Source organism: Tachypleus tridentatus, chromosome 1, assembly GCF_004210375.1.
Source record: "Tachypleus tridentatus isolate NWPU-2018 chromosome 1, ASM421037v1, whole genome shotgun sequence".
Taxonomy (NCBI): domain Eukaryota; kingdom Metazoa; phylum Arthropoda; class Merostomata; order Xiphosura; family Limulidae; genus Tachypleus; species Tachypleus tridentatus.
The window spans coordinates 151,328,838-151,356,550 of NC_134825.1; the positions used below are offsets into that span (position 1 = coordinate 151,328,838).

Consider the following 27,713-nt stretch of genomic DNA (forward strand, 5'->3'; position numbering starts at 1 on the left):
GATATTTATTGGAACATTAATGCTGGAAGGGTAAGAAAACTTCCAAAACTTGTGTTTTGTCACTGTATGCTTTTATTCTTAATCATTAGCTAAATAGTTTAAAATGTTTTCAACAGAACTCCAAGAAAGTTACCTCCTGGAAGCCATGTCCTTAGGTAAAATCCATCTTTTCCATTAAGACATAATTTATAATAGTCAACAATAAATTGCTTAATGTTAGAATAATAGGCAGTTTTGTTGTTTTAACTGTCATGTATTTTAGTGTACATATTCTCTTGTGTGTGTGTGTGTGTGCGTGTGTGTGTGCAATTGCCATAACTCCAAGAGGAAAATCTAGAAACCTGAAGTTTTGCACCTACATTAAGTGGATTCTGAGGGTGTGCATCTGGGTATTATTACTTATCCATGTGCAAGTTAGCATAAAACCATACATAAAGAAATGTGATAGCCATAACTTTAGGGGAAAGGACCTAGACCTTAATTTTGCACCTATACTGAGGGTATACATCTGCATATTATTACTTATCCATCTGTGCATGTACTTGCACATCATTTTAATAAGGCAATATAACAATAAAACACAGAAAGAAGGGGTTTCTTATTTAACTTCTAATACATAGGAAAGCCAGTGCATTTTGGTAAAAATGCATTTCAACAATGACTTTTATATTATGTTGCTTGGTGATAAGTTTCACCTAATATTATTGTTAAGAGGCTATGTGCTAAAAGTATTAAATATATAAACTACAAAATTGAAAACAATATTTTGTTGCTTTCTAATTTAGAGGTTCTGAGGTTTTGTTTTTTTGTTTTTAATTAAATGTCAGATTGTAGGACAAGTCTGAGAGAAGGTTAACTTTATAAACAGGACACATCTTGTGAAGAAGCTACAAACGTATGTTCTGCTTTGCTAGAATGGATTCAGATTATATACACTGACATAATGATCTAAAATAAATAAGACTAATAACCTGAGTGAAGCTGCATAGTTTTACTAGTAACAACTAATAAAAATGTGGTGCTCTAATATTTTTGTTCTCATAACAATAATGCCATTAATAATGCTCACTAGTTTACAAGAAGAATAGCATTTTAATTTTTGTTATTTTTAACATGTGGAAAGTATAATACGTATAGAGACGTTTTCAAAACATTTACAGAAGTTCAGTTGAAATCTGATCTGATTTGAACTTAACTGTTTTATTTATGATAGTGAAGGTTCCCATCAGCATTAATGTTATTTCTCTCTGTTTATAGTGCCAAGAAAACTGTAAACAGCCCTCCAGTTGCCATTTTTGAACCCCTGATCCTACTAAAATACCCAAGTATGATAAAATGAAAGTTTATGGAGGTGGTAGAGAATTCCAGTTTGAAGAAATTCGTGCTGCAAAGTATTTTGCTAGGAAAAAGGAACAGGAAGGTGTTAATTTTTTTTATTTTTTTTTTGTAGATAATGTTTTTGCTTTCTTAAGCTCTCCCTACACCAGAAGAAAATTGTGCTTAATTAAGATAACAATGAATGAAATATTTTTTATATAAATTAATTACCATTCCAAACATAAGAAGCATGTAGAAAGATTTGTCACTTTAGAAAGATTTGTAGGACTGACTGGAGTTATTTGAACATATTAAAACAACCAATAACTGTTTTTCAATAGACATATTTATTTACTTTTTTGTTCTTATTGTTTCAATTGTACATCTTTGCCAAGACATTACAGTTATTATAAACATTGAACTTCAAAAGTTTCAAAGTTTGTTTTATCATATTTTTTTCACTTGAATGTTGCAATAAAGACAGGCAATTTAGATGAGCATTACAATGTTACAACCATTTTTAATTATGAAAACATTGAAATAGCAACTGTCTAGTGCAGTGTGACTTGGACTAACTTAGAATAGTAATTTACAATACTATAATAGTAGTACATGCTTGTCCTTTTAGCAATGGGGGGGGGGGTGTTATAATGTGACGGTTATCCCACCATTCATTGGTAAAAGAGTAGCCCAAGAGTTTATGGTGGATGATGATGACTAGCTGTCTTCCCTCTAGTCTTAAACTGCAAAGTTAGGGACAGCTAATGCAGATAGCCCTTGTGTAGCTTTGCCCGAAATTCAAAACTAACTAAACTTCTGTGTGTATTCATCACAAAGACTGTATAAATCACCTATTTCACCTAATGCAGCTGTGATGAAAAATTAAAAATATTTTATGGTTACACTTAAGTTATGACTATTAAAATATCTCTATAAAAATATAATAGAATATTAAAACAATTTAAAAATATAAAAAAATTCCAACTCTTTACCACAGAAGAATGATGTGTGGTATAACTTGTCACATTAATTACATTTATGTATCTGCAGTCTAATTTCAAATTTAAATAACTTGTTCCATCTATGCTATTGTATCTGCAGAGAAAGAGAAAACAAAAAAACTAGAAGAACAAGTTCAGTTATTGCAAGAGGAAATGAAGAAGATGTGGAATTGTTTCCAAGGTGGAAAACAAATGGAAAGGCATGTATCAACTATTTTCAATAACATGAAAAAAAAAATGGAAGTTCTGAATAGCTATTATTTAGCTGTGGTGCAATTTAAAAAAAATTGTATGGGGAAAACTTTTTGGGCACAAGAGAAATAAAGCCTATGAAACAAAAGCAGCTTATATTTCTGTGTAATCAAAATATTGATTATTCGTGATGGTGGGTATAGGTATTTAAAACTTTTAAAATAAAATATTTCAATAAGTTTTAATATCCATACTTACTGTCTTGATTTCCAAAATATTTGTTAAATGTCCCAATTTATCAAAAGTTTGGATGTCAAATATGTAATACTGTATTGTTTTATTGTTCTCGTGACACTCAAACAAGGTGTTAAGTTGAGCACAGTAACGTATTCTTTATAGTTTATATACACTACTCACATTTTGACCAATTTTTTGTCTTTTGTTAATACATTTTCCCAGATTTGCAAAATGTTTTTGGTGTGAATATTTTTCATGCAAAATAATTGAAACTTTGCATGTTAGTTTACTATAAAAACTAAAATTTTAAAAGTGGAAAATGTTAACAAGTACGATTTTAAGCAAGGGGTAGAGACATTGATAGTTCTATTAAAACAAATTCAAATGGAACTGGTTTGGTATGTAACCAAACAAAACGTTAAGTAAACCAAGTTATGAAGTCAGAACTTGGAAAATTTATTGAAAGGTTGATTTACTAAAAAAAATAGTTCAATGCAAGATATGCAATGAAAATATGATTCATAGGGTTGCTATGTAATTTTGATATTTTATAGTAAGTTAGTTATTTCGAGACATTGCATCTAATACATTAATTGCAGAGATTCTAATTTTATTTTAAAACCTAGTCCACCCTAGCATTAAACTCCATGTTCTGGACTTTTTCACTTGTTATTAAACACATTTTCCTGAAAGTAAACGTTGCCATCATTTAAAATCAGCAAATGCAGTAACTTGTATATGCATTCAACTCTACTACTACTATATTATTATTATTATTATTATTATTGAAAAAACCAACAAAAAACCAGGTAGTTTTTAGAAGTGTCAATTTTTATTCAAATTTAAGTTTTTGTCTCATTTTAAGTGCATAGATACAAGCTGGATTCAGTGCTGTGACCTTCATGAATATTTAATTTAAAGTTTTAGAATTATAAGCTCTCAAGCTTACTACTGATGGGTTATCCACATTCTGTCCATTTTGGAAATGACACCCAAGGTTTTTAACAGTGTTGATTGTAAACGTGCTGCTGACTTGTAAGGTGGACGTAAACCCAAGACTTCTAGTATCCTGATAAATGACTTTGTGAAGGAATAGATTGTAGTTGTTGCAATGATTAGAAGTTTGGGTATTGTTGGATGTAATTCATTCTTACTTTGACATGTTTCAAATGGACATTAACAGCCACTTCAATTCAAAGCCTAAACCTATTGTAAAATGTTACTCATGTGTTTTAAAAAAATATTTAAGAAGTTTGTACAAAACATCTGTTTGAAGTATAATCTTAATTCTTTTGTTTATGGCTCACTTGTTTTTTTTTCTGTTCATAAATAAAAATCAAATTTACATATATTTGATAATTTTGCACTAGCAATTAGCATTGTTCCTAATTTCATGCAAAAGTTAATCATTAGTTTAAAAGGACAATTTACAAAAGGATTGCTATAATATTATATGGTACTAGATGATCTGATGTTTACAAAAAATCAAACATTATATTATATATTATATATATATATATAAGTTTGAGCCAGATTTCAGCCCTCAAGTATACTACTATAATGGGAGCTCGAATGCCAATGTCAGGAGGTTGTTTCATCTAATGTACCTTCAGTGATAGAACTTTATTTTGTTCTTCTGGAAATTAGTACCCTTTCCACAGCTGTCTGCAGGAAGTGGTGAAGGGTGATAGATGTAAGATTGAGCACTCACTTTTTAGTGTTCTAACTTAAGGCAACAGACAGGACTATTATAATTAAGAAATGAATGGCTGTAAGTACACATGAATACATGTTTTGTTTGGGTAAAATCATGCATTTATTTCACACACACTAAATGAGATTTGTGGAAACCTGCATGATCAGTGTCTACTTTGTGATATTTACGTGTAAAATTATGTTGGTTTATTGGATCATTGCTTGAAAAATAAATAGTAATTCACACTGTGTTATAAGTGATTTGGGAAAAGATGCCTAGTTTTAGTTTCACAAGGTATGTTAAAATGAGAACCTAAATAATCCAACTTTTGTTTTGTAAACAGGGGAGATAGTGAAACTTCCAAAGACTTGAAAGATCATCATGTTCAATGTGCTTCTGGAGAGAATGCATCTTTACTTGGTGCTCCAAAGCTATGTTCTGGCTCATCTTCCTCATCTGTGGATTGTGTGACAACAGGTTTGTCTAATATTTTGTACAAAATAGTACTAAATCTTTCTTAATAAACCTAAATACTGTGGATCTATTATAATACTCTAAAAGGGATATTTTGATACAAGTTGTTGTGTTCCAGTAGCATAATTTAGTGTCTTAAGTATGACTAAGAGCAAAGTATAATAATGAAGAAAGTTGAGTTCACTATGATATGTTGTAGGAGAAGGTGGAGCTGGGTCATTTTACTTTTTCTTTCTTTAAAAAAATTGTGGTATTTGGGACTGTCTTGCCTGCTTCTTTTTCCATTTAAAAATTCCTGGTTACTGGATAGAGCTGCCTTCTCAAAGCACTGTTCTGCTCGTGGTCTATGCCATTCTTCTACTTTTTCCGTTTTGGGCAAGGTTGATAATTTCTTCATGGACTGCTTGCATTTCTTCTTCAAAACCCTACCTGGAAGTCATAAATGCATTTTTGCCACGTCTTTTTCCAAATTCTATTCAGTCAACTAGCAGTGATTTCTTTTGAGATATGATAAATTTTTTCAATTGCCTTCATGATAAAATACATACAAATGCCAGAAGTTTCTGATTGTAAAGTTCTCATTAGTAGATGTTTCATTAAGTAGGTAACAAAAGGAATTGCTTAGGTAATGCATCTTAAGCTTCACGCTGACCCCTTTTATAAACTGGATGAAGTTGCGTTGGGAGGCAAAAACTCAACCTGGACTGGAATTAGTGTCCAAATTGTGTTTTGTTTTTTCCTATTTTTCCAGTATTTTTTTTTTCTGTAATTTCTCCACTGCTGGTCAAAAATAGGAAACAAACCAATCTTGAAAAAGGTCAAGTGTCATCTAAGTTTTGCAACTGGAATCCCACCCAACTGGTGGGTGTGGCTTCAAGAATCCTTTCATAGCCCTTGGAATTTATGAATGACACATTAGCATTGGTTTCAATTTAAAATTTCCTGCTCCATTTACCATTCTGGAGTCCACTTCTCATGAGAAGTGGACATAGGGGACAGCCACATAGCTGTTTGATCTGCATTGAAAACCAATTTGGCAAGATATCCACCACTTATGTTGATCTCCTTTTAACTTGTCTTGAAATTCAAAAGCATCTTGATGATTGGCACTAGTGGCCTCGCTTTTTTTTTTTTTTTTTGATGCAATCTAGATTTCTTTGCCTAAAATTATCAAATCAACCTTTCTTGGTCTCTGCTGTTGAACTTCCTCCTCATATAATTCCTTATACAAAGTTTGTTTCCTCCATTATCAGAGCCTGGTTTAGTGGCGTAGAATTCTGATTTCACTTGACAACCCACATTGTTACAAATCAGTGTATATTTGTGTGTGTGTGTCTTTTAAGATGCAGTTTCTAGCATGGCTTAATTTACTTGAAGCTAATAACATTTATGAGCTGATACATTTATCTTCTCTCCATTCTTAAAATTGTTCTTACAGTTGTTGCAGGAAGCCTTATGTCTTGTGCAACAGCACATCACCTTTCCTCTAAGTATTTCTCAATTTCAAGTTTGTTTGTTTTTTATTTAATGTTATTACAGTTAAACTCTTTTCTTTCTTTTTTTCTCTCATTACATGTAGAACTACTTGCTGGTCATTTGGATGCTATAATTCAGTTAATGTAAGAAAATTTTAAAAAATGTCATTGAATGCTGCTGCTTAAACTAATGCCAATATGCAAATAAGGTTACAGTGCAGTTAAACCAATATCATCTGTAAAGCTTAATCCATGGAAGACATTTATGGAAAGAAGTTTCAGTATACTTCTACTTTTTATTTTATTTAATACCTTTTGAATGATGCAGAAATGAAATGACATAACTGGAAATGATGACATTAATGGGGGGTATGGGGTTGAAAGTATATTAAATGCATATTAAGTATCTAATAATTGTTGCTCTGGTTAGAATTTAGTTTTTACTTATTGTTTGTGATATGTAGGTTTGTTTTGTTTGACAAGACGTAGCAAAAATGTGGTTATTTTCATGATTCTTTTAGTTTTATTCATAACAATAAATTACTTAAGATCTGGTGATGAGAAAAACATTATGGCTGTTTAAATAATTTTTCTTCTACTTTCAGAAGTTTTATCTACCATCCCAAACCCAACTGAAGCTACCACTACTACCTCTAAATCACTAGATATTGGTGGAAGTTCTACTCAACCACATGAACCCTCAAGTCATGAATGCAGTTCTTCTACAGGACCTGCAGCCCTGAGTTCTCGAGGTAGTTCTTATTGTGGTACTCCAACAGCTAACATGCAACAGGCAATATCTGAAGCATGGGATCTGTGGAATGGAACTCTCTCACGCAGTACTAACCAAAGTGTTGCAGGCATGATGCGGTTTGGAGGTGATACAAATAATCCTGGTATGTTGACTAAATTATCATACCAACATATTTTCTAATGAATTGATTCATTCACTATGAAATTTTCATTTTCAACTTCAGATGCTTTCATGCATTGTAGAAGTTCAATTTGCTAAGTTTTAAAGACTACATCATAGAATGGAGCAAAAAAACTAAATATTCATGCTTAAGATCACACTGTATCACATCTTTGGGTGAGTGCTTGAGTAATTAACCCTTTTGCAATGGGTCACAGGTCAAAGGCTATGTCATCATGTTTGTTGACTTGCATTCAAAATTTTACCTACTATTTTGTGAATTTATGTCAATAAGTTTGAATCCAATTGTAGATTTATAATTCAAACTTTTATATACAAATCAGGTCCTTAATTTAAACATATAAATATTAAAAGATTGCACCTAAATATAGATTTTAGTGAGTCACATGGTATGTTGAATGTGGCATGTTTAAAATTAGATGTTTGATGTCAAAATACTAAGTCGATAGTTTTGTACAAACTAGTACCTTAAATTTTTATTATTAACAAGCTAGAATATAAAATAAGAACCTCAAATTTGTTATTCTGCTGAGTTATGGTTTATTTTCTGAATCAAATGTAGTGGGTTTCTTTTTTTTCAATTTTGAAAATGGTCCCTTATATACATCTACTTCAGTATGTGATGTGTGCATAATCAGTCAACAACTTAATGTCCCCCTAGTGCTTTTCTTGGACATTTCAATTTGTGGACCAAAGATTTCAGATGGTAGCTTTTATCTTTAGTGTACTCAAAGTTTCATATTTTTTAAAACTTTAACTAAATCTTAGTTAGTAAACTTAAATTATAGTGGAATTTTGTGGTATCAATGTAGCTATTGGTGATTTTTTGGTTATTCAGCTGTATATATAAAACCTTAAAAAAAAAAAAAAAATTACATGTGAAATTTTAAAAGACTTAATACTTATGTCCAGCAGCAACAGAGTTAAGATTGTAGTGAAAAGAGATAATCGTCTGCTTCACTTCTTGATTTATTGTTCTATATTTTAAGAAAAATAAGTTTTTAATAATATATTTCTAAATAGTAGTAATCATATATTTATATTTAAAAAAGGATAATAATTAAAGTGTGACTATATATTATAAAATGCTAATTCACTAAAACACAGCAAAGACAGGTAAGACTAAAGGTCAATTTTATATTATTGCACATGCACTGCATCAATGCAAGTTATGACTAGGTCAGTATTATAATAATCATAATAATTAATACTGTATATATATATCATTTATAACACTTTTAGACTAAATATTTGCATTTTTGTGTTTATAATAGGTAGTCATACTAGCATGAAAAAGGCATAATTTATATATATTAATGGTTCCAAAGTTGATCAAGTGACAGATCCCACTTTCCTCCATCCACTATAAATTCCTACTGGAGACAAATATGTGAAATGTATTTATAAAGTTTTAGAGATTGTGCAAATATTTGAGAGTTTTAGTGAAGAATAGTTTTCTAATCATAACATGAAATTACTTTGCACTCAGACTAGTAACAAAATACTCATATTTTAACAAAATGTGTGGTAAAAATATTTTGTTAAAAATTGGATTTTTTGTATGTGGAAAATACTTGTAATCTTTACTAAAAGTCCATCAAATTTTGTGAAGATGCACAGGCTGTATCAGAAGCTAGTGCAAATCCTTAATATGTGCAAACATGTAGACAAATTTGTGTATTTTATAATGAGCATCTTGCGAAAGGGTTATTATACAGAAGGTTAAAATACTACCGAATTTCATAACACTTAGTTTCCATAACAGTCTACATAAAGGTTAAACAATCAGGAGATAATGAACTGTAAGTCAAAAGGTTTCATAAAAATGTGGATATTAATACTATAGTTGTTTTGGTTTTTTTTCCATCCTTAATGTTCCTCTGTTAATTAATAAACATCGTGTAAAATGTTTTAGAACAAAATGCTATCGAATGACTGAATAAGTAATTTTGTGAAGCAAAATATAAAGCTCTTATATAATTGTAAATAAACACTGAACAGAACACAAATCTGGGTTTCATGGGAAATGTATGTAATTTTTGGTATATACAAAGTAATTTAAAATAAGAATTTGTAGGATAAAATGTCATTTTGAACAAAGCTTTAATAGCATTGTTTTAGTTTTATTAATTAACTGGGAAATATCTGTATATTTATAATATGTGACAAAATTGTAAATAGGTTTCTTAAATGAGTGTGGTAAAGATGAAATTTAATTTATTTTTTTCTATTAAAGCTATGAAATGCACTACAGAACCTCTTTTTGCCATATATCAAGATCCTACTCAGACTGTTCCAGTTCTTACATCTGCTGGTTTCTCAGAGAAACAATGCTCTGTCCATGAAGGCCAGTCTGTACCTCCTGTCAGTGATGTCGTATCATTTACCAGTAATAAACTTGTAACTGGTGTTTTTTCTGTATATCAAGATCCAACACAGTCTATACCCCCAGAAGTTAATGTTATTCCTTCAAATGCTTGTGGGAAGACAGCAGCAACAGCACCACCTGAATTGAGGGAGTTTCCAGATTATAATGAGACGAACAAAGATAATTTGGAGAATGTGTAAGTTTTTAAATTAATTATTTTAGTATAAACACAGTTTTTTGCTATCCAGCTTAAGTTAAAAACTTTATCATAGAAGCATGCAGCACAATCAGTTGTTAAGATCTATAATGAAAATACAGGGATGGCAGTTATTTCTACAGTTGGGTATCTGAATTAAACATCATTGATATTTCTCTATAGCCAGATATGTGGATGATGTGTCATGGAATAATCCTTATGTGTTATTTTTAGAACTTTGTACATCTTTTTATAACAGATTTTGTCTGTTTTATTAACTTGTGCCTGCTACTTGTTTATGAACTGTTTTCATGCTTTTCATCTGGCATACCTTTTTTCCGAACAATATTTAAATTCTTGCAAGTGTTACAACATAATTACGTTGCAAGTTAAGTAGAAAGCTAATGGATATTTTGATTTTTTACACAATTTTAAATGTAAAAGGCCAAACAAACAAACAAATTTCTTTGTGTATTAATACTTGAAATATTAAACAATAGTTTTTTGATATTGTTAGGTATTATATTGCTTAAATGCACTGTGCTATACCCATGTGAATTATTATGAAAAAACATTGAACCTGAAAGGTAATTTGTATCCTCTGTTAATTTTTTTTGTATGTGTTTTCATAACCCATATTACTTTTTTTCGTATGTATTTTAGCCCTCCTCCTGATTATCTCCAAAATAATACGAAGCGTCATTTGACAGGCATATTAAAACCTTCTATAAACATTCCTTTTAAACCACTGGAAGAGGAAGTAAGTATTTATCAAGAAGTAACAACTAGTAGGCACTCGTTAAACTGTTTCTCTAACTTGTATAGGTGTGTGCATGTGTGTGTGTGACTTTTATAGAACGTTTTTAGTTAGTAATTGTAGCTCAAGTTAAAAGAATTTGTTGCTGGCATACCAATTATTAGCAAGGCCAATCTCGACCAAAATGTGCATGCAAACACTATGAACTATGTAAATGTTCTAAAGGAGACAATTGAATTTAACCATTTTTCTATTTTGTTAAAAACCTGTTTGTTAATTACTCCAATCCTATTGACTCAAATCTCGGACAGTCTTGTTAAGTCTTGGACAATATTGGAAATATAAAGAGATTCAAGGTCAAAGTGAGAAAGTTGCTCCATTGTCTTTTCAATGCTTTGTTCATAATCAATGAGATACAGGGTGTGCAGTGTGTGAGATTACATCAAAATCTTTTATCTGTTTATAGATGGAAGCAAACTATAAATCTTGTTTTTATGAAGAAGTTTTGTTATAATTTTAAAAATTTTGAGATAATATTTGTTCAGTTTTTACTTTGAAATATGTAAATGCTTTAAATTTGTACTGTTTTAACTAAGTGTGAAATCCAATTTACAATAAAATGTAGGTAGTTAAGTAAAATATTGCTTTATTTTCGAAATGCTTGGATACTGACAATAACTTTAAGATCCCCTTCTTCATAGATTATAATGTAGTTTGTTTTCATGTATTGTGAGTTATTAAATAATTATAAGGATATAAAATGAATGTAATCTATATTTGTTTAGGAAGAAGATGGCCTTGATGGGATTGAACCTCTTGAAAATGACGATGATTTTCAGGGTGAAAATGTAACATTTGCTTCTGTGAAAACTGCTGACTTAACAAACAAAATCTCACAATATGCCTCTACTCCCTTTTCACTTGGTCGAGCTCCACCACTTTTTACTGACGATATCACAACCTCTCTAGCAAAACTTGCAGTTCAGCCACAAGATGCCAAGAAAGAAATAGAATTACCCATGAAACCTCCACTACCAGTAATCCCTGCTCCTTCTACAAGTACAGCTAATGAGTTACAGGAAAACTGTAATCAAGGAGATTTAAGGTAAACATTTGTGTTTCAGGTGCAGAAGAATGTTTTTTTTCACAATAAGACAAATAATACTTTTCTTGGCTAAATTTAAAAGGAGAGATTTTTCTTTGTAATATGTAGTTGATAGAATCACTTGTTTGGTAATGGTAAATGCATTCACTTGATTTTACATACAACAATTTTGCCTGTGTCTGAATCTGGTTATATCTTGGATGGTGTTTAGCCCTATAATGGAGTGTAGCCGGGAATTTTGTAGTAGCAAATCTTCAAGCAGTTCCTCAGGATATTCCACTACATTTGGTTCCACCTATCACAACAGCCGCTATCACCTTTCCTCTTTGCACAAGTCGCATAATGACCATCAGTCAAAGATCAACCTTGCAAGACCTACTGTTTCTAATATAACAGCAAATAAAAGGTAATAATAATTGCTAATTAAAACTCTTAAATATCAAAATTTTCTAATTTGTATTTTACTTTTATGTCAATTTATAAATGTTTTTATAAAAGGAATACTGTATTCTACGTGGATTTGATAACATCATTAGTGTGAAATATATTGAGAGTATGTGTTAGAAGATTATAACTTGCCTCTGAACACAGGTTAGCCATCTTCTTTGTGTATCTGCTTAAAAAGGCATGTATGCCACTATTCCATTTTGCAGGTCGTAGTTTTCCATGGAAAGGTGGGTTCTCCAAGTCCTCACCCACAATTGGCCTTCCACTTCTCTTTTTCTTCCATCCAACCCCTTTCTTCTGAATCTGGACACTGGTGTCTAGAGTTTGTTAATTATCTTTTCACAGTATTTCTGGTTGTTTCACACCTTTTTAAATGGAAAATCTCTCTACGTTAGTCTTTTGCACTTGCACTAGATGTCCAAGGTTGATGTTTCAGACACATTCTTTCACATTTCTAACTGCACTATTTTCCAGATGTTTTGTGTGCTTTGTCTATCATAATTGCATATTCCAGTTCCTTGCATATTCAGCACTGTCTATTCAGTTGTGTTGTGAGGGCCTTTACTTGACTACATCTCAAATTTCACTTTTATATAGATGATTTACTTATCATGATTCATTTTCAAGAAGCTGTTTATTTGTAATGGTCTGTTCAGATATCTAAATTCTTTCTTACACCCACTCATTATCTTGTACACCTGGAACGTTTTTCAACTCTTATTTCTGCTAAGTTCAACATTCTTCCCCTTTGCCTGCAAAGCTACAGGGAGTCCAGTTTTCTCTTTTGATGACACTAGTTTTCTTGGAATTGTTCATTCCTTTTGGTTACCCATTCATGTATCTTCTCCAGTGGAATCTTCCATGAGATCCATTTCTTTTGATTGTCCACCTGCATTCTCCTCTACTCTAGGAATTGGCTTGGTCACTGGACTATTCCAAAATCTGTATGGGAATCGTGTAGTACATGCTCTTCTCTTCATGAGAAATCACATTTTCATGTTCTAATAACATTTCATTATATTTTAGCAGCATGGTGTTTTATCATTTTTAGATTTCACACACTTCTTTTATTGTTGTATAAAAGAAATGCTAACCACTGTCTCATGTTCCAGACAAGCTCAAGATTCTGTTCAGACTGATATGAAACCTCCATCTGGATCTCTGGAAAACACTGTTTCAGCTGGTGAACAAATAAAACCTGTCCAAATTGATCCTTATGATCCAAAACTACAAGAAGAACTCTTAAAAGAAGTAGATCCACCCATAACCATGAGACAAGGATATATGACTAAAAATGAGAAACTACCTATGTTGTTAGCTGATGCACCTCTGATTTTAGGTAAGTGTAAACTCAAAATATGTTAAGCTTACTGCTAAGTCATTTTGTACCTAAGCAAATCCTTAAAGAACAGTACTGTAAGATTTAGTTTTACATGGAACTGAAATAGATTGTTTCATCTCTTCTCTGGACAGTTATATGCCATATTTTCACTCCAGCACATTGAGTAGTAGTTTAGTTTAAAAGTACTAATGTAAAACAAGTGCAGTACATTGTAGAACATTCTTGTTTGTTGTCCTATATGAACTATAGTAAAGGTAATTATATGCTTTTTATTTAGACAACTGTTTAATGTGGGTTTGAAAATCCATTAACTGCTACATTCAAACTTTAGAAATTGAAGCTGCAGTGTTGTTATTGTAGCAAGTGCTAAAGTTTACACTTATCTAACCCAACAATTGTGATGTTAGTGATATTTTTCTTTAAAATTAGTGGAAGAAAAATATTTACAATAAAAGATTTGAAACAGTAATATGACAATTTGCAATTTTGATTTTATATATAAACAGTGATATTTTTAAAGTTGCATGTGTTTTACTGGCAAAATAGTTAAATTGACTAATACATGTAATAGTTTTTTGTTAATTTTGGTTTCATTTAATTTGCAATGTCTTTGTAAAGACTTGTACTAATTTTGATTTTAGGAATAAATACATACCATATAACAAAGCAGTATGCAACGGGAGCATATGCAAGGATATTTAAAGCAGTGCTCTTGGACTGTGACAGTAATGATGTTTATGATTTACAAGAAGATGAATTTACAAGCACTTCATCCAATCCAAAAACTGCTGCTCTAAAGGTCAGCAAGCCAAGCTGTGAATGGGAGTTTTATATCTGTACTGAATTGCAGTCAAGACTGAGTAAACATGTTGATGTTCCTGATGTGGTGAGTTTCCATGATACAAGTTACAACTGCTTTGGGTGCAGTCTATTCTTTTTGTTTTTCATGAAATAAAGCCTAAGAAATTATTCAACTAATATTAATATCCTCTTTTACTAACCTCCTATGATTTACAAGATTTACAAAAACTGTGTATGCACATTTTAACAAAAGTAAATATTTCTGTGATTGATTCACAATCTGGTTTTAAGTGTTTTTATATTATGTGTTTTTCTTTTATCACATATTCATTTGCATAAGCCAATTTATTACAATGAAAATTAGATAATTTATTGTGGACAAAACAAGTAACAGTAATTTGGTAGACATTTTGTTATAACACTGTTTATAAACTTAGCGGTTGAACATAATGAGACTGATTATATTATGCTTTTTATTTTATTTTTTCTCAGTGTGACAGGTTGGCTCATAACTTAGTAATCTAACTGTAGGATAGTTTTAAAGCTGACCAAGTACCAACAGTTTTAGTTTAGAAAGTGTAATTGAACCATTTAAAAAAAAAAAAAAAGAAATTCTTGTTCATTAATTGGCTTTTTTAAATTGGTACCTTAAGTTTCACTAATTTCTAGTTTTTGTATGTAGTTATTGCTTTAAGCCTACAAAATGCAAAGTAGGAAAATGTGAAGTGTTAGTATCTTGCTGAGGTTTTCCAATGTTGTTAAAACAATAATATCTTCTGAAAGTCATCTGTTTTTCTCATTAAAAGAGCCATATTTTTTTTCAAGTTTTGTGATTTAACTGGTGTAACTATTTGTTTTTAAACACTTAAACTGTATTTTACAGAGGTCTTCTGTTATGGCTATCAACACTGCTATGTTTTTCACTAATGGCAGTATCTTTGTGAACGATTTCTGTAAATATGGCACCTTACTGGTGAGTGAATCTTTTATATCAATAGAACATCTTTTGTAAACAATTGTAAAAGAAACTGTACCATAGGGATTTTTTTTTTTTTTTAATGTTCACAAAAACTGTGTATGTACATTTTTAAAAAAGTAAATATTTCTATGATTGATTCACAATCTGGTTTTAAGGTGTGGATGCACAAAAAGTCTGCAGTAGTGGTATATAATGCTACAGGAATCTTAGTTAATTTCTTCTCTTCATCACTTCAATGTGGATTTGCTTAGATTATCATGGCAATTATTATATGTGTAGGTTATTTCTCCCACTTGTACAATATTCGCTGTTTTATAACTTGTATTTAAACATGTTGGTGTAATATTTTCTTTAGAACTTTTTGATGGGTGTTGTAATCTGGTGACCCAGTGATAAGAACTGTGTATCTGTTCATATCTGTAAAATAAAACTTGGATACTTTTTTACTATGCTTTAGTAGTTGTAAACTTAAACATGTTTTTTGTATCTAGAGATTCCAACAACTTAAATTTCTTAACTCCATATTTTACAGTTGTATTATAACCTTTAAATTCTGGTTTCATATTAAATGACCTAGTAAAATGAGACAACAACACTTATTATAATAATTTAAGCATTATTTGCTGCTATATTCAACTTTGGCTCAAATGCTCTTTAATCACAAAATAAAATTACTTAGATCAGAAATAATATTGATAACTAGCTAACAGAAGTTTTGAGAGTCATCTAGCCAAGACTGGGCAGGGTTTTCTGCCTGTATGCAGTTTTTCATCTTGGGAATTTTGGGAAAACTGGAAAAAATTAAGAAGGGTGTTTGTTATTACTACATAATGAAGTTGTATAAAATTTCTAGTTTCTTTATGCACTATGAGGTGGCAAACATTTTTGTAATTTTTTGTTTGCCCTTTTAATGGCTAATATTGTTAACTGTGTGGTTTCATAATGATGTTTCCTTTTGCTGGTGATTGCAGTAGTGTGAAAAAAAAATCTTTTTAAACAGATAATATGAATAATGCATATGGGGGGGGGGAAAACTAACATTCTAGGACAATGTTTTTGTCTGATTTGCAACTTGCTGTCTCACTTAACGAAGTAATAGTAAAAAAAGTCCTTTGTAATCACCACATAAAAGAAAAGGAACCTGTCTAGTTATTCTTGGTGATTTAAAAAGAAAATTAATGGATAAATTTACTATTTAAATATCCATGAAGTGGTAGAAAAACAATCAATAATTACAGTAAAACAAATGCATCTAAACAACCAGTGTATTAAAACACAATCTTAATACCCAAATAAAGTAGAAAGAACAGAAACAAACAAAGTAAACAAATGGTAAATATAATATCAACCAAAACAATTACAATATGAAGCTTTTGCCAAAGCACAACTATTGCATAAATTTAAGTTTGAATATATCAACAAATGCTATGCAATAAATCATCATCCAAAATAACTGAACCTCTTTTTTTTCTATTGGCCACAGGAAGTTGGATGCAAAATTAAATTATTCCTATTTTTCTGCTCAGGTTTTCCATTTTTATTAAGGATAGCATTCCTATTTTGTCAAGTATGGTTAATATTTTTACATCATTGCACCTAAAGCAAAGAAAAAACTTTTTTTTTTTTAGTTAAAAGTAAAAATATAAAATTTTTGTGTAATATTGTACAAAGTTACAAGTGTAGTTAGTTTGTTTTTTTTTTAGGATTGATGTTAACTTAGGTTAATGTGTTCATCCAGGCACAAGATCTTTGCTCAATAGTGTTAGGAATTTATACAGGATGTTGTTAGTAAGTCTGGTTAACTTTTTACTTCATCACATCTGAACAATGTTGACTGAGCATGTTATAAATGCAGAGATGTCAACCATTACGATTTGAGCATAATCATTACAATTTTGGTGTATACATTATGACTATACACTCATACAGGTAAATATTATGACTTGTTGCAACTCCAATATTATTATATGCTATATAGGCCTATACAATAAAGTGATAAATTGTCCCTCCAGAGCTTGAAAGGGATGAAAAGAAAATTTCAAGTGAGATACAAATAAATTTTGATAATAAATAAAAGACATAGTCCAAATGGGTACTTGCAATAATCATGTTTGTGCTTGAAATAATAAAAATATTTGTATCTCTGACGTTTACCAATAGTTTGAGTGCGGTGATTCTCCATACTGGGTACGTGGGGGGAATCCATAGATATGTCGTCAGTGCTTCTCAGCCAATCAGCACTCGCATAGATACGTATTTCTCATTTTCTAAGCGGTATAGAAACATCAATGCGATCGTTCACAAGATGGAAAAAAAGAGGCCTCGTTCACCAGATTGTCTTGTTTCTGGCAAATCTAAAAGGACTAAAACTGTGAATCAAAAATTTAGGAAAGAGTATAGAGCAAAATATCTGGTCATTGCATCAAAAGTCAGTGACAGTCGTGCGTTTTGCACAGTTTATCACGTTGATTTTTTTTTTCTGCGGTGTATGGTGGGAAAAACGATTGTTCCAGACATACAAAATCGGTATCTCACCAACAAAAGGCTGAGGCAAAGACAAAAACAATGCAGATAACAACATTTATGAGTAAGAATTCAGAATATGAAACCATAAATGTAGAGGTGATGTTCACGCAATTTGTCATTGCTCATAATTTATCCCTAGCTGTAGCTGATCATGTAGGACATCTATGCACAAAAATGTTCTCAAACTCTTGATATAGCAAAAAAATATGGCTGTGCTAGAACCAAAACTACAGCCACTGTACAAATGTTGGGTTGTGAAGATGACAAAATGATTTCAAGCATACTTACTAACAGTGTTTACAGTTTAGCCACAGATGGATCAACAGACATGGATGACTCAAAACTGTATTCAGTGGTTGTACAACATTTTGACCCTTTCCTTGGAAAAATTGTTTGTTCTCTTTTGACAATGGTGGAATGGAAAGAAGCTTCAACGGGAGACTATTTTCAAGCTTTTGGACCAAGAACTGACAAAGAGGAAATTTCCATGGAAAACTGTCTTAGTTTTTCTTCAGATAATGCTTCAATTATGTCTGGTATAGGTAAAGGTATGATGGGACACATTTCAAGACGACAGCCTAGTATTTACTTCGTGGGCTGTGATTGTCACCTCATGAATATTACTGCCCAGAAAGCTTCCAGAGAACTGCCCTGCCCAGTTTCTGATATATTGATAGATATCTACTATTTTCTGGACAAAAGTGCTAGCAGAAAACATTTCAGAGTTTCAAGGATTGAAGAAGCAAGAAAAATTATATAACTTGTTAACATAAGATGGCTATCACTTGGGGTGTGTCTCAACAGAATATTGGACATGTGGAAGCCATTGAAGAAGTATTTTCACTGTGAAAAGGAAAAACTAGATTCAAAAGGATATAAATGTGCAGCTCAGTCAGGCAGCAAAACTGTAACAGTCAGGATATCCTCTCAGCCACACAGGGACACAGTCAAGACACCCTCCCAGCCACACAGGAGGCTGATATCCTCTTAGCCACACAGGGACACAAGACAACAGTCTCCAAAAGCAGATAAAGAAACATTTGATATAACTCAATATATGTTTAGGCAGTCTGACCTTGAACTAAAGAAGAGACAATCAATGAAAAAGGAGAAGAAAACGAAAGCTAGCAAGGATGTAACCAAGAAAAGTTACGTGCAGAAGAGGTTAGATAAGTTAACAACAAAATGAACTTGTAATTTTGTCTTTTTCTTCAGTCTGCAATTTCTCTATTTGAGCAAGCCAGTTTGATATTGCAAAGAGAAGAACCTTGCATACACATTATGCATAGAACTCTGATTACACAAGTTAAAAATATACTTGTCAGATACATCAAGCCAAAATATCTTGAAGGCAACATCACTGAACTTGACTACAACAATGAATCCTTACACAAATCTGATGAGGCAGTTTCTGTTAGAAATGCTGCCAAGGAATACATTGTTAAATATGAAAAGGATCTGGACCTGATCAGCTTCTACACCAGTGTCAAGAAATACTTTTTTGCAGCTACAAATTACATGATGAAACATTTCCCTCTAAATGATGAACTTCTGATTCACGCAGAGGTTGCTGATCCAAAACTGAAAGTCAGCAAAGATTTCTCTTCTCTTCGCTTCTTCACAGACAGGTATCCTGTCCTTGTCAGTACACATGAGCACGGCACTATTGACAAGTTGGAAGGGCAATATTTGAACTATCAAATTGATACTTTCTCAGAAACTGTCCTTCAGTTGAATATTGACAAGTTTTGGGTTCAGCTGTCTACAGTTAAGGATGGAAATGGCAACCAGAAGTATGACATTCTGTGTAGGGTTATGCTTGGAATTCTTACAATCTTCCATTCTAATGCTGACAGTGAAAGGATATTTAGTTTAGTGACTAAAAACAAAAGCAAGTTCAGACCACACAAGAGCACCTCAGTTTTGAGCAGTATTATAACACACAAGATGTGTATGCAGTCAAATGGACAATATTGTTATAACTCCCAACCATCCAGAGACTTTCTCATGAAAGCAAAGGCTGGAACAGCTGCAAAACTATTACAATAAGTGTCATAAACATATAAAGTAGTCCTCACACAAAGGCTTTTTATGCTTACTGTTTGTGCATGTTCAATGTTGTTTTACCAGTATGTTTGTTACTCTGAACCAAATAAGACATAATTTCAAATGATTTTTTTAAAATTTATTTATTAAATTCACAAAACAGTCATAAATGAGCAATCTATAGCAGTAATAAATAATAAACAGTTTTTATAGATATTAATCAGGCCTAGTAGCTGCAAATGAAAAAGGGCTCAGTCTGCAATCATTACACTCAGTCACTTGAAATAGTTGGCATCTCTGTAAATATTCTACTATTGTGTGGGGATTGCTTTAACCTTTCTTTGCCGTTTTTGTTGTATGACTTATTGTTCATCCAACGTTATATTTACTTGAAGTTCATGTGCAACGTAACTTGTAGTGTATCATGTCCTTTGAATGTATAGGATTTGACGAACTTCTACAAAAAGCAGGGACAGACAGTACCAGAATCTGTTGTCATGTACCTCACGCTTGAGATGCTACTTATACTGGATCAAGTCCACAGATGTAACATTTTACATGGAGATGTAAAACCTGATAACTTTATGGTACTTGACTTGTGAGTAGATTGTTTTTTTCTTTGTGACTAAGTAATTAAAACAATGCAGCATGTTTGGAGTGTGGCACATTAATAAGTTGTGTGGGCATGTGTAGACTAATTGTTACTTTTGTATGGGAAAATAAAAATGGTTATAGAAATGCATTTTAAGTTTAAAGATTTAAGATTTTATTTAATACCTAACTAAATATATTCTGTGCACAGAGTTTAGTGTAGTTATGTAGCTGTGGCAGTTTTTACATACTTAATATATTATTGCATATATAACAATAAGGTAAGTGTAGCTCAGTTGTAAGATGTGTATAATTGGTTGGGTGGGGGGAAGCATATGGAATCTTGAGAGTAAGATCAGTATAGAAGTCAACACATAAATAATTCTTAGTGGCATTGAGCTTGCTAGAGAAGAAACACTTGGGTGGTTGTGATAGTGTTCTAATATGTATCAAAAATCATGACGATTTCTCATATTTCACTAGCTACAGCTGAGTAGCTGTTTTCCTTTATAGTCTAAGGCCTTTGTCAGCTATCAAAACTAAATGCCAGTTAATATGATATTAAGTGATTGTTTGAATGTTTAAATATGACTAGAAATTAGTCATTATAAATCTGTGGCTTTTATGGCTAGTTTAGCTGAAAAATAATAAATCTTGCTTATTTCAGTATATAAATAGTTTATGTTGTCAGTTCAGATATAGCTTTTCAATTATTATAAATAGGTCTTAATTTTCTACTATTGTTTCAATCATTTGAAGCAACAAGGTACAATATCAACTTGAGGAAACCAGTCTAAGGAAAACTACAGCCCTTCGTATTATCGACTTTGGCAGAGGAATAGACTTGAACCTTTTCCCTCCAGGTACAACATTTACAATAAAAGTTAACACAGAAGGTTTCCAATGCATAGAAATGAAGGAAGGTAGACCATGGACTTTTCAGGTAGTTCTTTATATAATGTTACTGAAGTGTGAAAGCACATTGCAGTAATATAATAATAGGGAGGGAAACTCCTTTATCAACATGAGGAATAGTTTTATTGATGATGGAACGTACATGTTCTGTTGAAACATAAGATTCACTGTCAATGAAACTATTCCTTTATATTGTTACTAGTTTTGCCTGTCCTATCAAAACATGATGGGTTAGAGTTCAGTAAAAATAAATACAAAGGGTGTTCCATGAAATGTCTGTCTAGCTAAACATTTAAAAGTTAATACATAAAATGACCTAAAGTGGAATTCAATCTGACCCTCATCAACATTCTGAATATTGTGTACACATCTAAACCAACTATCAGGCTAGAGATAACTTGCTTATGTAATGCTTGTTATATATAAACACTGGTAAAATTGCTATTGTTGATTCTGGTTGTCATCTTGATCTTATAATGGATAATGCTTGTGTTAATAGCACCCAAATGTGTTGGGAATATCTAATCTATTGGACAAAATCTAAATGCTCATGATAAACTAGTCTGCTATCATGGAAAAACAGTATAGGGTATGGAGCTGAGTGCTTACACCCACAATGTCTCAACTTGTGGTTTTCATTGTCTGCAGCCATTTGTGAAACTCCAATCCTCCACCTGTACAAAAATATATTAAATGGAACTAAATGATTTAAAGAAAACTACAGGCCCTATCTTAATACTTCTTGCATATCTAATGATCTCCTGATGATTAGATAAACATTTTAGTTGTTGCATTTCGAACATTGTTACATGTAATTTGGTGGTTTTTTTTTTTGTTCTTTTCTTTCCCAATGGTGAACCTAGAAGAAAATCATATAATTAAATAGCTTAGTATTTTTTTGTGATACTTCATAACTAAATTACTTCTCAATTTTATTTAACAAATGAAACTTTTCCCTTCAGAGTGATTGGTATGGTGTTCTTGGGAGTGTCCACACTTTGCTGTTTGGTGAGTACATGAGTGTCCAGAAAGCTAAGAATGGAGCTTGGTCAATCATTAAAAAATTCAAAAGGTAAGTTGGTTTTACTGATTTATTTTCTAATTAGTAATTAGTGTCTAATAATCAAAAATAAAATGTAATTGATCTAGTTATTAAATAATACTTAGTAATTTAAAAAAGTAGCTACTTATTAAAAAAAAAAATCCATATGTGGTAATATACCCTATTGATATCTGATCATTATTTCCTATAACTTTCTATTTTCTACATGTACATTAGTTGGTTAGTTCAACTATAAGTTTAGTAAATATATTTTTGTTAAATGGTTAAATTCTGTTAATACAATGTTTTTTGGTAGGTATTGGCAAACAGATTTGTGGGAAGAATTATTTACTACGTTCCTTAATATCCCTTCCTGTGACAATATTCCCAGCATAGATCCTTTTGTTGAAAGTATTCTACGAAAGTTATCTGAACCAAGTAGACGAACTGAACTTCTGTTTAAACTACAACAGTTTGCTTGCTTGTGGGAAGGTTAGTGGTTTTCAAATAGAAACTTTTTTTATTGATGTGATGAAATGGGTGAACCATGTAAAGTGACTAAGAGATCTGGACTACAGGAACAAACCTTTTTTTACTTGTAAAATCAGTACTTGTTTTTGTCTTTTATTATGTGTTGCAATTGAAATGTCACTTTCCTGATGCATGTTTAATGATTTTTATAGACAGTTATCCTTTATTCATACACAGTAAGAACCAACTGTTTTGAGAGATTGTACATATATATTTTAAAACTAGTTTTCATTAAAAAGGAAGTATGAATTATTACACTTAATGTGAAAGTAGTGTCATCATTATAGAATTTTTTAAATGTCTGAACACTCTTTTGCAGTAAATATTGATTTACATTTGATGTTTATGCAAGTTAGTCTTAGCTTTTGTTCAATTTTATGAAAATCTTAAGTTGCATTTTTACCAAATGTTTTATAAATGTAGTATGATTACTTGAACTTGATGATAAATCAGTTTCTACAAGAAAAAATAAAGGTGAAATTTTGTACAGAGTAAATCAACACAAGACATAAATCAAGAACTTGGTTTTGAAGTTGAGTTATGTGAAGGTGTATTACTGTGTATCTTTCTATCAAGTGACACAAGTATAGATGGATATCAGCACTAGATAGTGTACTGCAGTGGTTCTGAAACTGGGGTCCATGAAACAATGTTTGGGGAGGGGGGTTCAGAACATGTAGAAATGTTCTCTGTGAAACTTCCTTTACACTGGACAAAGCAATATTCTGTTCATTACAATATCTTTTAAGACCCAAATTATAATGAAGGTGAGATGTCTTAGGAGGAATATTTATTAATTTCTATTAAATCATCAGATGGGAATTATTGATTTTGATGTATAAGGTCTTGGAGGCCTTAAGCAAAAAAAAAAAAAAAAACTATTGCTAGTCTGTTTTAAATTATCACAAAGTTTTGTTAAAACAAACCAAAGATGCCAAGGTTAGAATAAAATATTTAACAAGGTAGCACCCCATCACAACCTGTACATGCATCTGGAGATAAGACACCTGCTATGCAGCATAGAAAAGTGGAAAAATGAAGTTGAACAAGATGTTTAAGAAATCGTAATGTGTTTTTTGTATACTATGTTTTAATCACTAATCAAATAAAATTAACACAGACTACAAATAATTTATTCTTGGTTTAACAGCTAAAATTAAATGAAGTATGGCTAGGCTTAAAATAAACAACTTATGACAATTTATCCAAAACATCTGTGCTATTATTTAGAGTTATAATGGCATAAGTATTATGAAAAAATTTGAAAAAAGAAAAAATTGTGGACAAAGAAGGCATTGGACAATTGAGGTTCTAGTGCAGCCTCAATTTTCAGTGCAAATAGTAGTTAGGTTAGGAATGTTAAAGAAATCAACTGTAAGATATATTAAATATCTCCTAAATTAATTCACTGAAAAAAAGTTTAAAACTAAAAAAAATCCTTGCTGATGAACTAACATGTCAAGCACAAGTAAAGTTTCAAACTATACATTCTAAAGAATGTGCTAAAAATATATGACCTTTGAGAAAGAGTAACATCAAGAAACCCATCCCATTCAAAGAGACTAGTTTTGAAAAAGAACGTGTATCCTGGTCTTTCAAACAAGTGTTAAGTATTTAGATCTGACCTAGTGTTTATATGCTCACTGAAAAGTCAATGAAAGAAGTGGGGTAACTTGGATCAACAGTCAAACGTAAAAAGGCATGGTGGTGGTGTGAGGAGCAATATCTGTAAATTGGTATTGACCATCTCCATAAACTTTGTGGAATTTAGGATCAACGTAAGTACTACAGCATATTAATTGATTGTACTATACCCTCTGGAAATAAGCTACTTGTGCAGAATTTCCTAATTCCAAAGATAATACCTTCAAACACACTTCCAAGAAATGTTTATTTGATAAAGAAAGAAAGCTCAGGAGATTTTCAGTGAATGACTTCTTTAGAGTCCAGAGATAATTTCATTGAACAGACATGAGATTTGCTGGACTCCATACTTAATAGAATGTCTTGTAACAAACAAACACGGATGCAGCTTTAAGGAAAATAATCATTACATGAAAGAAAATATATAGACACAATCGTAAAAATGTTAAGCCATTATTGATACCAAGGTACCCAAACTAGATAATAGCTAGTATTTAAAAAAACTTAATTATTTTGTGTACTGATTTTGTATTCTTTCCTCTAACATTAGTTTTCAAGGAATTTTCATGAAGTACAGAGGAACCTGCACACAGTTATACAAGGGGACTAATCTTCACATTTAAAATTTTCAACTTCTGAACATATAAGATGTCTAAGTTATTCACCCCATTACAAGTCTTTATAAATTCTATTATATGAGCTATCTTAAAACAGTTTGTGGCAATTAATAACACAACTCAAGAAATTTTGGTTTTAATTAAGTAAACTACCACAGTTCAGTCAATAAATTTGATAAACTTCCAGGCAAGCCCCATTGGTAACATGCAGAACATCAAGGTGGTAGATGATTTCATTCCAATAATTAAGTATGTTTTGTGTGGATGTTCTGCAAAACACACAAAAAATTTCTTTTTATGTTATTAATTGCCATAAACAGTTTTAAGATAGCTCGTATAATAAAGAATTTATAAAGGCCTATAATAGGGTGAATAATTTATGGACACCTTGTATTTCACTTCATATAAATGTGCCTGTTTTTTCATTTGCTAGTACCACAAAACAGGAAGTAAAAAAATATGGTTTGGAACCTTTAATATTTTATAAGAGAAATGTGTGGCCAGTTGTGTCAGATTTGATATGTGCGAGTTTTCTGGCTAATTAACAGATTAGAATTTTATTAACTTAGAACTGAAGTAAACTATTTTCATACATGGAGCACTCTGTAGTACAAAAGTATTTTAATAAAATGTTTTCAGGAAACATCTTTTGCTTTATTACTTTTTTACCTTGTACATTTTAGAAAATTTTGTAAGAATTCATCCATTGAAACCTCAAACACTTTGATTCTTTCACACATCTTTATGTAGTGAATGTTGCTAACACTAAAAAGCTAAGACCTGATAATCCATTAATTATGAAAGTTCAACTAATTTTCAGATGAAAAACTGTGTATGTGTACTGCTACCAATGTGGAATTAACAGATAAATCTAGCATACATTGAACTGGTCTTTACAGAACATGGAGATCTGAGGAAGCCACTGAGTTGACAAACAAGTTTAGTAATTTGTAGTGGTAGAATGAAAGATGCAAAACTTAAGCTGAAGTAGTATTATTATTTATTTGTTAAAAAAGATGGAAGAAAGGGTGATTGTACTGTGTAGGATTACTGTTTTTTGATATTCTTAGTTGACAGTAAAATAAAATTGTATTTCAGTGTTAAGGTAACTAGTACAATTGACAAAAGTTATCTACAAAATGTCAAAAATAGATAAAATGCAAAGCATTTTGGGACAGAAATGAAGCTGTACTCTAAGACAAAACTGAATTTCTTTGAAAAATACATTCATAGTCTACATTCTCTCTGTAGCTGAATGATTGGACAAATGGGTCACAAGAATAGAAAAGTATCTCTGCACAATATGATAGTCCAAAAATAGTTTGGCTATCCCATGAACAGCAAATAGCTTCCAAAACTGGAACCTGCTGCAGAATATTTGGCATATGACATTGACTAGATGTAGTTAATTAGTAGATTTAGACATTTGAAACATGTTCTTAACAACAAATAAAACCGATGTAATGCAATTAACTATTAATTCAGATGTCTAATTAAAAAAAAAAAATGTACAGATTCACCAATCAATTAACAATTTTGTTTCCTTGGGTATGTTAGAAGAGTGACTGTCAAGTTCAACTGCCGGATTATAGTTGCTCAACTTTCCAGTGGGTAGTGTTGACTAGCTGCCTTTTTCTAGTGTATCATTTCAAAATTAGACAGTCTTCGGGTAACTTTTTTTTAACGTTTGTAACAGATCTATTAATTTATATTTATTTTAATAGAGATGTTTATTTCAGTTATATATTTAGAAGTTATGCAATTTATAGTATTAAATGTGTATTGCATAAGCCCTCCTGATTCTAAATTTACATCTGTAGAAGTTTCGCGAGAGTAAGAATCGACATGGTATGATATTAAATTCTATTCATTGCCAGTGTTCTTGCCAATCGAACCTCGCCTTAAAGTTTATAAATTGACGTGCCAAGACAGTTTAAAGAATATTGTTGGTCGGCTAAAGTCTTAGTATACTCTAAGTCTTGGGAGCTATAATTGTGATTAATTAGAAAATTACAGATATTTGATCAGGAACGTGTATAGATTTCGAACATTACAAACCGTTTAACTTCAGTTATAAACTTCTGACGTCAGTATTTGTACGATGACATTAGATATTGTCGTCGTTGAAAAACCTTGCACGTGCTTCAAGCTAGCTATCCGTCAAGAGTAGAGTAACGGTACCAACTCGTGTTGACCTGGACCGTCGATAAAATAAGTTCTAGACCAAATAGAAAACTGAATATTATTTGTTAGTTTGTAAAACTTGTGTATATAAATTATTTGTAATAACCGCTACTATAAATTGTATTTTTCTTTGTATAGTAAAATATATTTGTGTCAAAATGGCAAAGTATGTGTATCAGTCTTGTTGGCAAATATTATAAGTTGAATGCATGTCGACATTTAACTTGTAAATTAAAGTTTCGGCTGTATGAAATCTTAATATGTAACGTAACAAAACGAAGATACGTTCGAGATAA

The 27,713-nt window shown here is 31.4% G+C and overlaps 1 protein-coding gene across 2 annotated transcripts in view; it reads left to right on the forward strand.

The window, feature by feature from the left end:
* LOC143227200 (uncharacterized) overlaps positions 1–25,876 on the forward strand; it is a 41,726-nt gene extending 15,850 nt beyond the window's left edge. The window contains exons 8-23 of one of the 2 annotated variants that reach the window (XM_076458694.1): positions 117–155; positions 1,258–1,420; positions 2,419–2,518; positions 4,787–4,920; positions 6,998–7,288; positions 9,563–9,890; positions 10,554–10,650; positions 11,433–11,752; positions 11,964–12,158; positions 13,312–13,538; positions 14,183–14,427; positions 15,226–15,315; positions 20,337–20,491; positions 21,244–21,427; positions 22,362–22,471; positions 22,758–25,876. In XM_076458694.1, coding sequence (XP_076314809.1) covers positions 1,336–1,420; positions 2,419–2,518; positions 4,787–4,920; positions 6,998–7,288; positions 9,563–9,890; positions 10,554–10,650; positions 11,433–11,752; positions 11,964–12,158; positions 13,312–13,538; positions 14,183–14,427; positions 15,226–15,315; positions 20,337–20,491; positions 21,244–21,427; positions 22,362–22,471; positions 22,758–22,938 — 2,742 coding nt within the window. In that variant the 5' untranslated portion in view covers positions 117–155; positions 1,258–1,335 and the 3' untranslated portion in view covers positions 22,939–25,876. The remainder of the gene's footprint in view (positions 1–116; positions 156–1,257; positions 1,421–2,418; positions 2,519–4,786; positions 4,921–6,997; positions 7,289–9,562; positions 9,891–10,553; positions 10,651–11,432; positions 11,753–11,963; positions 12,159–13,311; positions 13,539–14,182; positions 14,428–15,225; positions 15,316–20,336; positions 20,492–21,243; positions 21,428–22,361; positions 22,472–22,757) is intronic. The other variant, XM_076458699.1, reaches the window with a different exon arrangement.
* Positions 25,877–27,713: the final 1,837 nt, after the last annotated feature.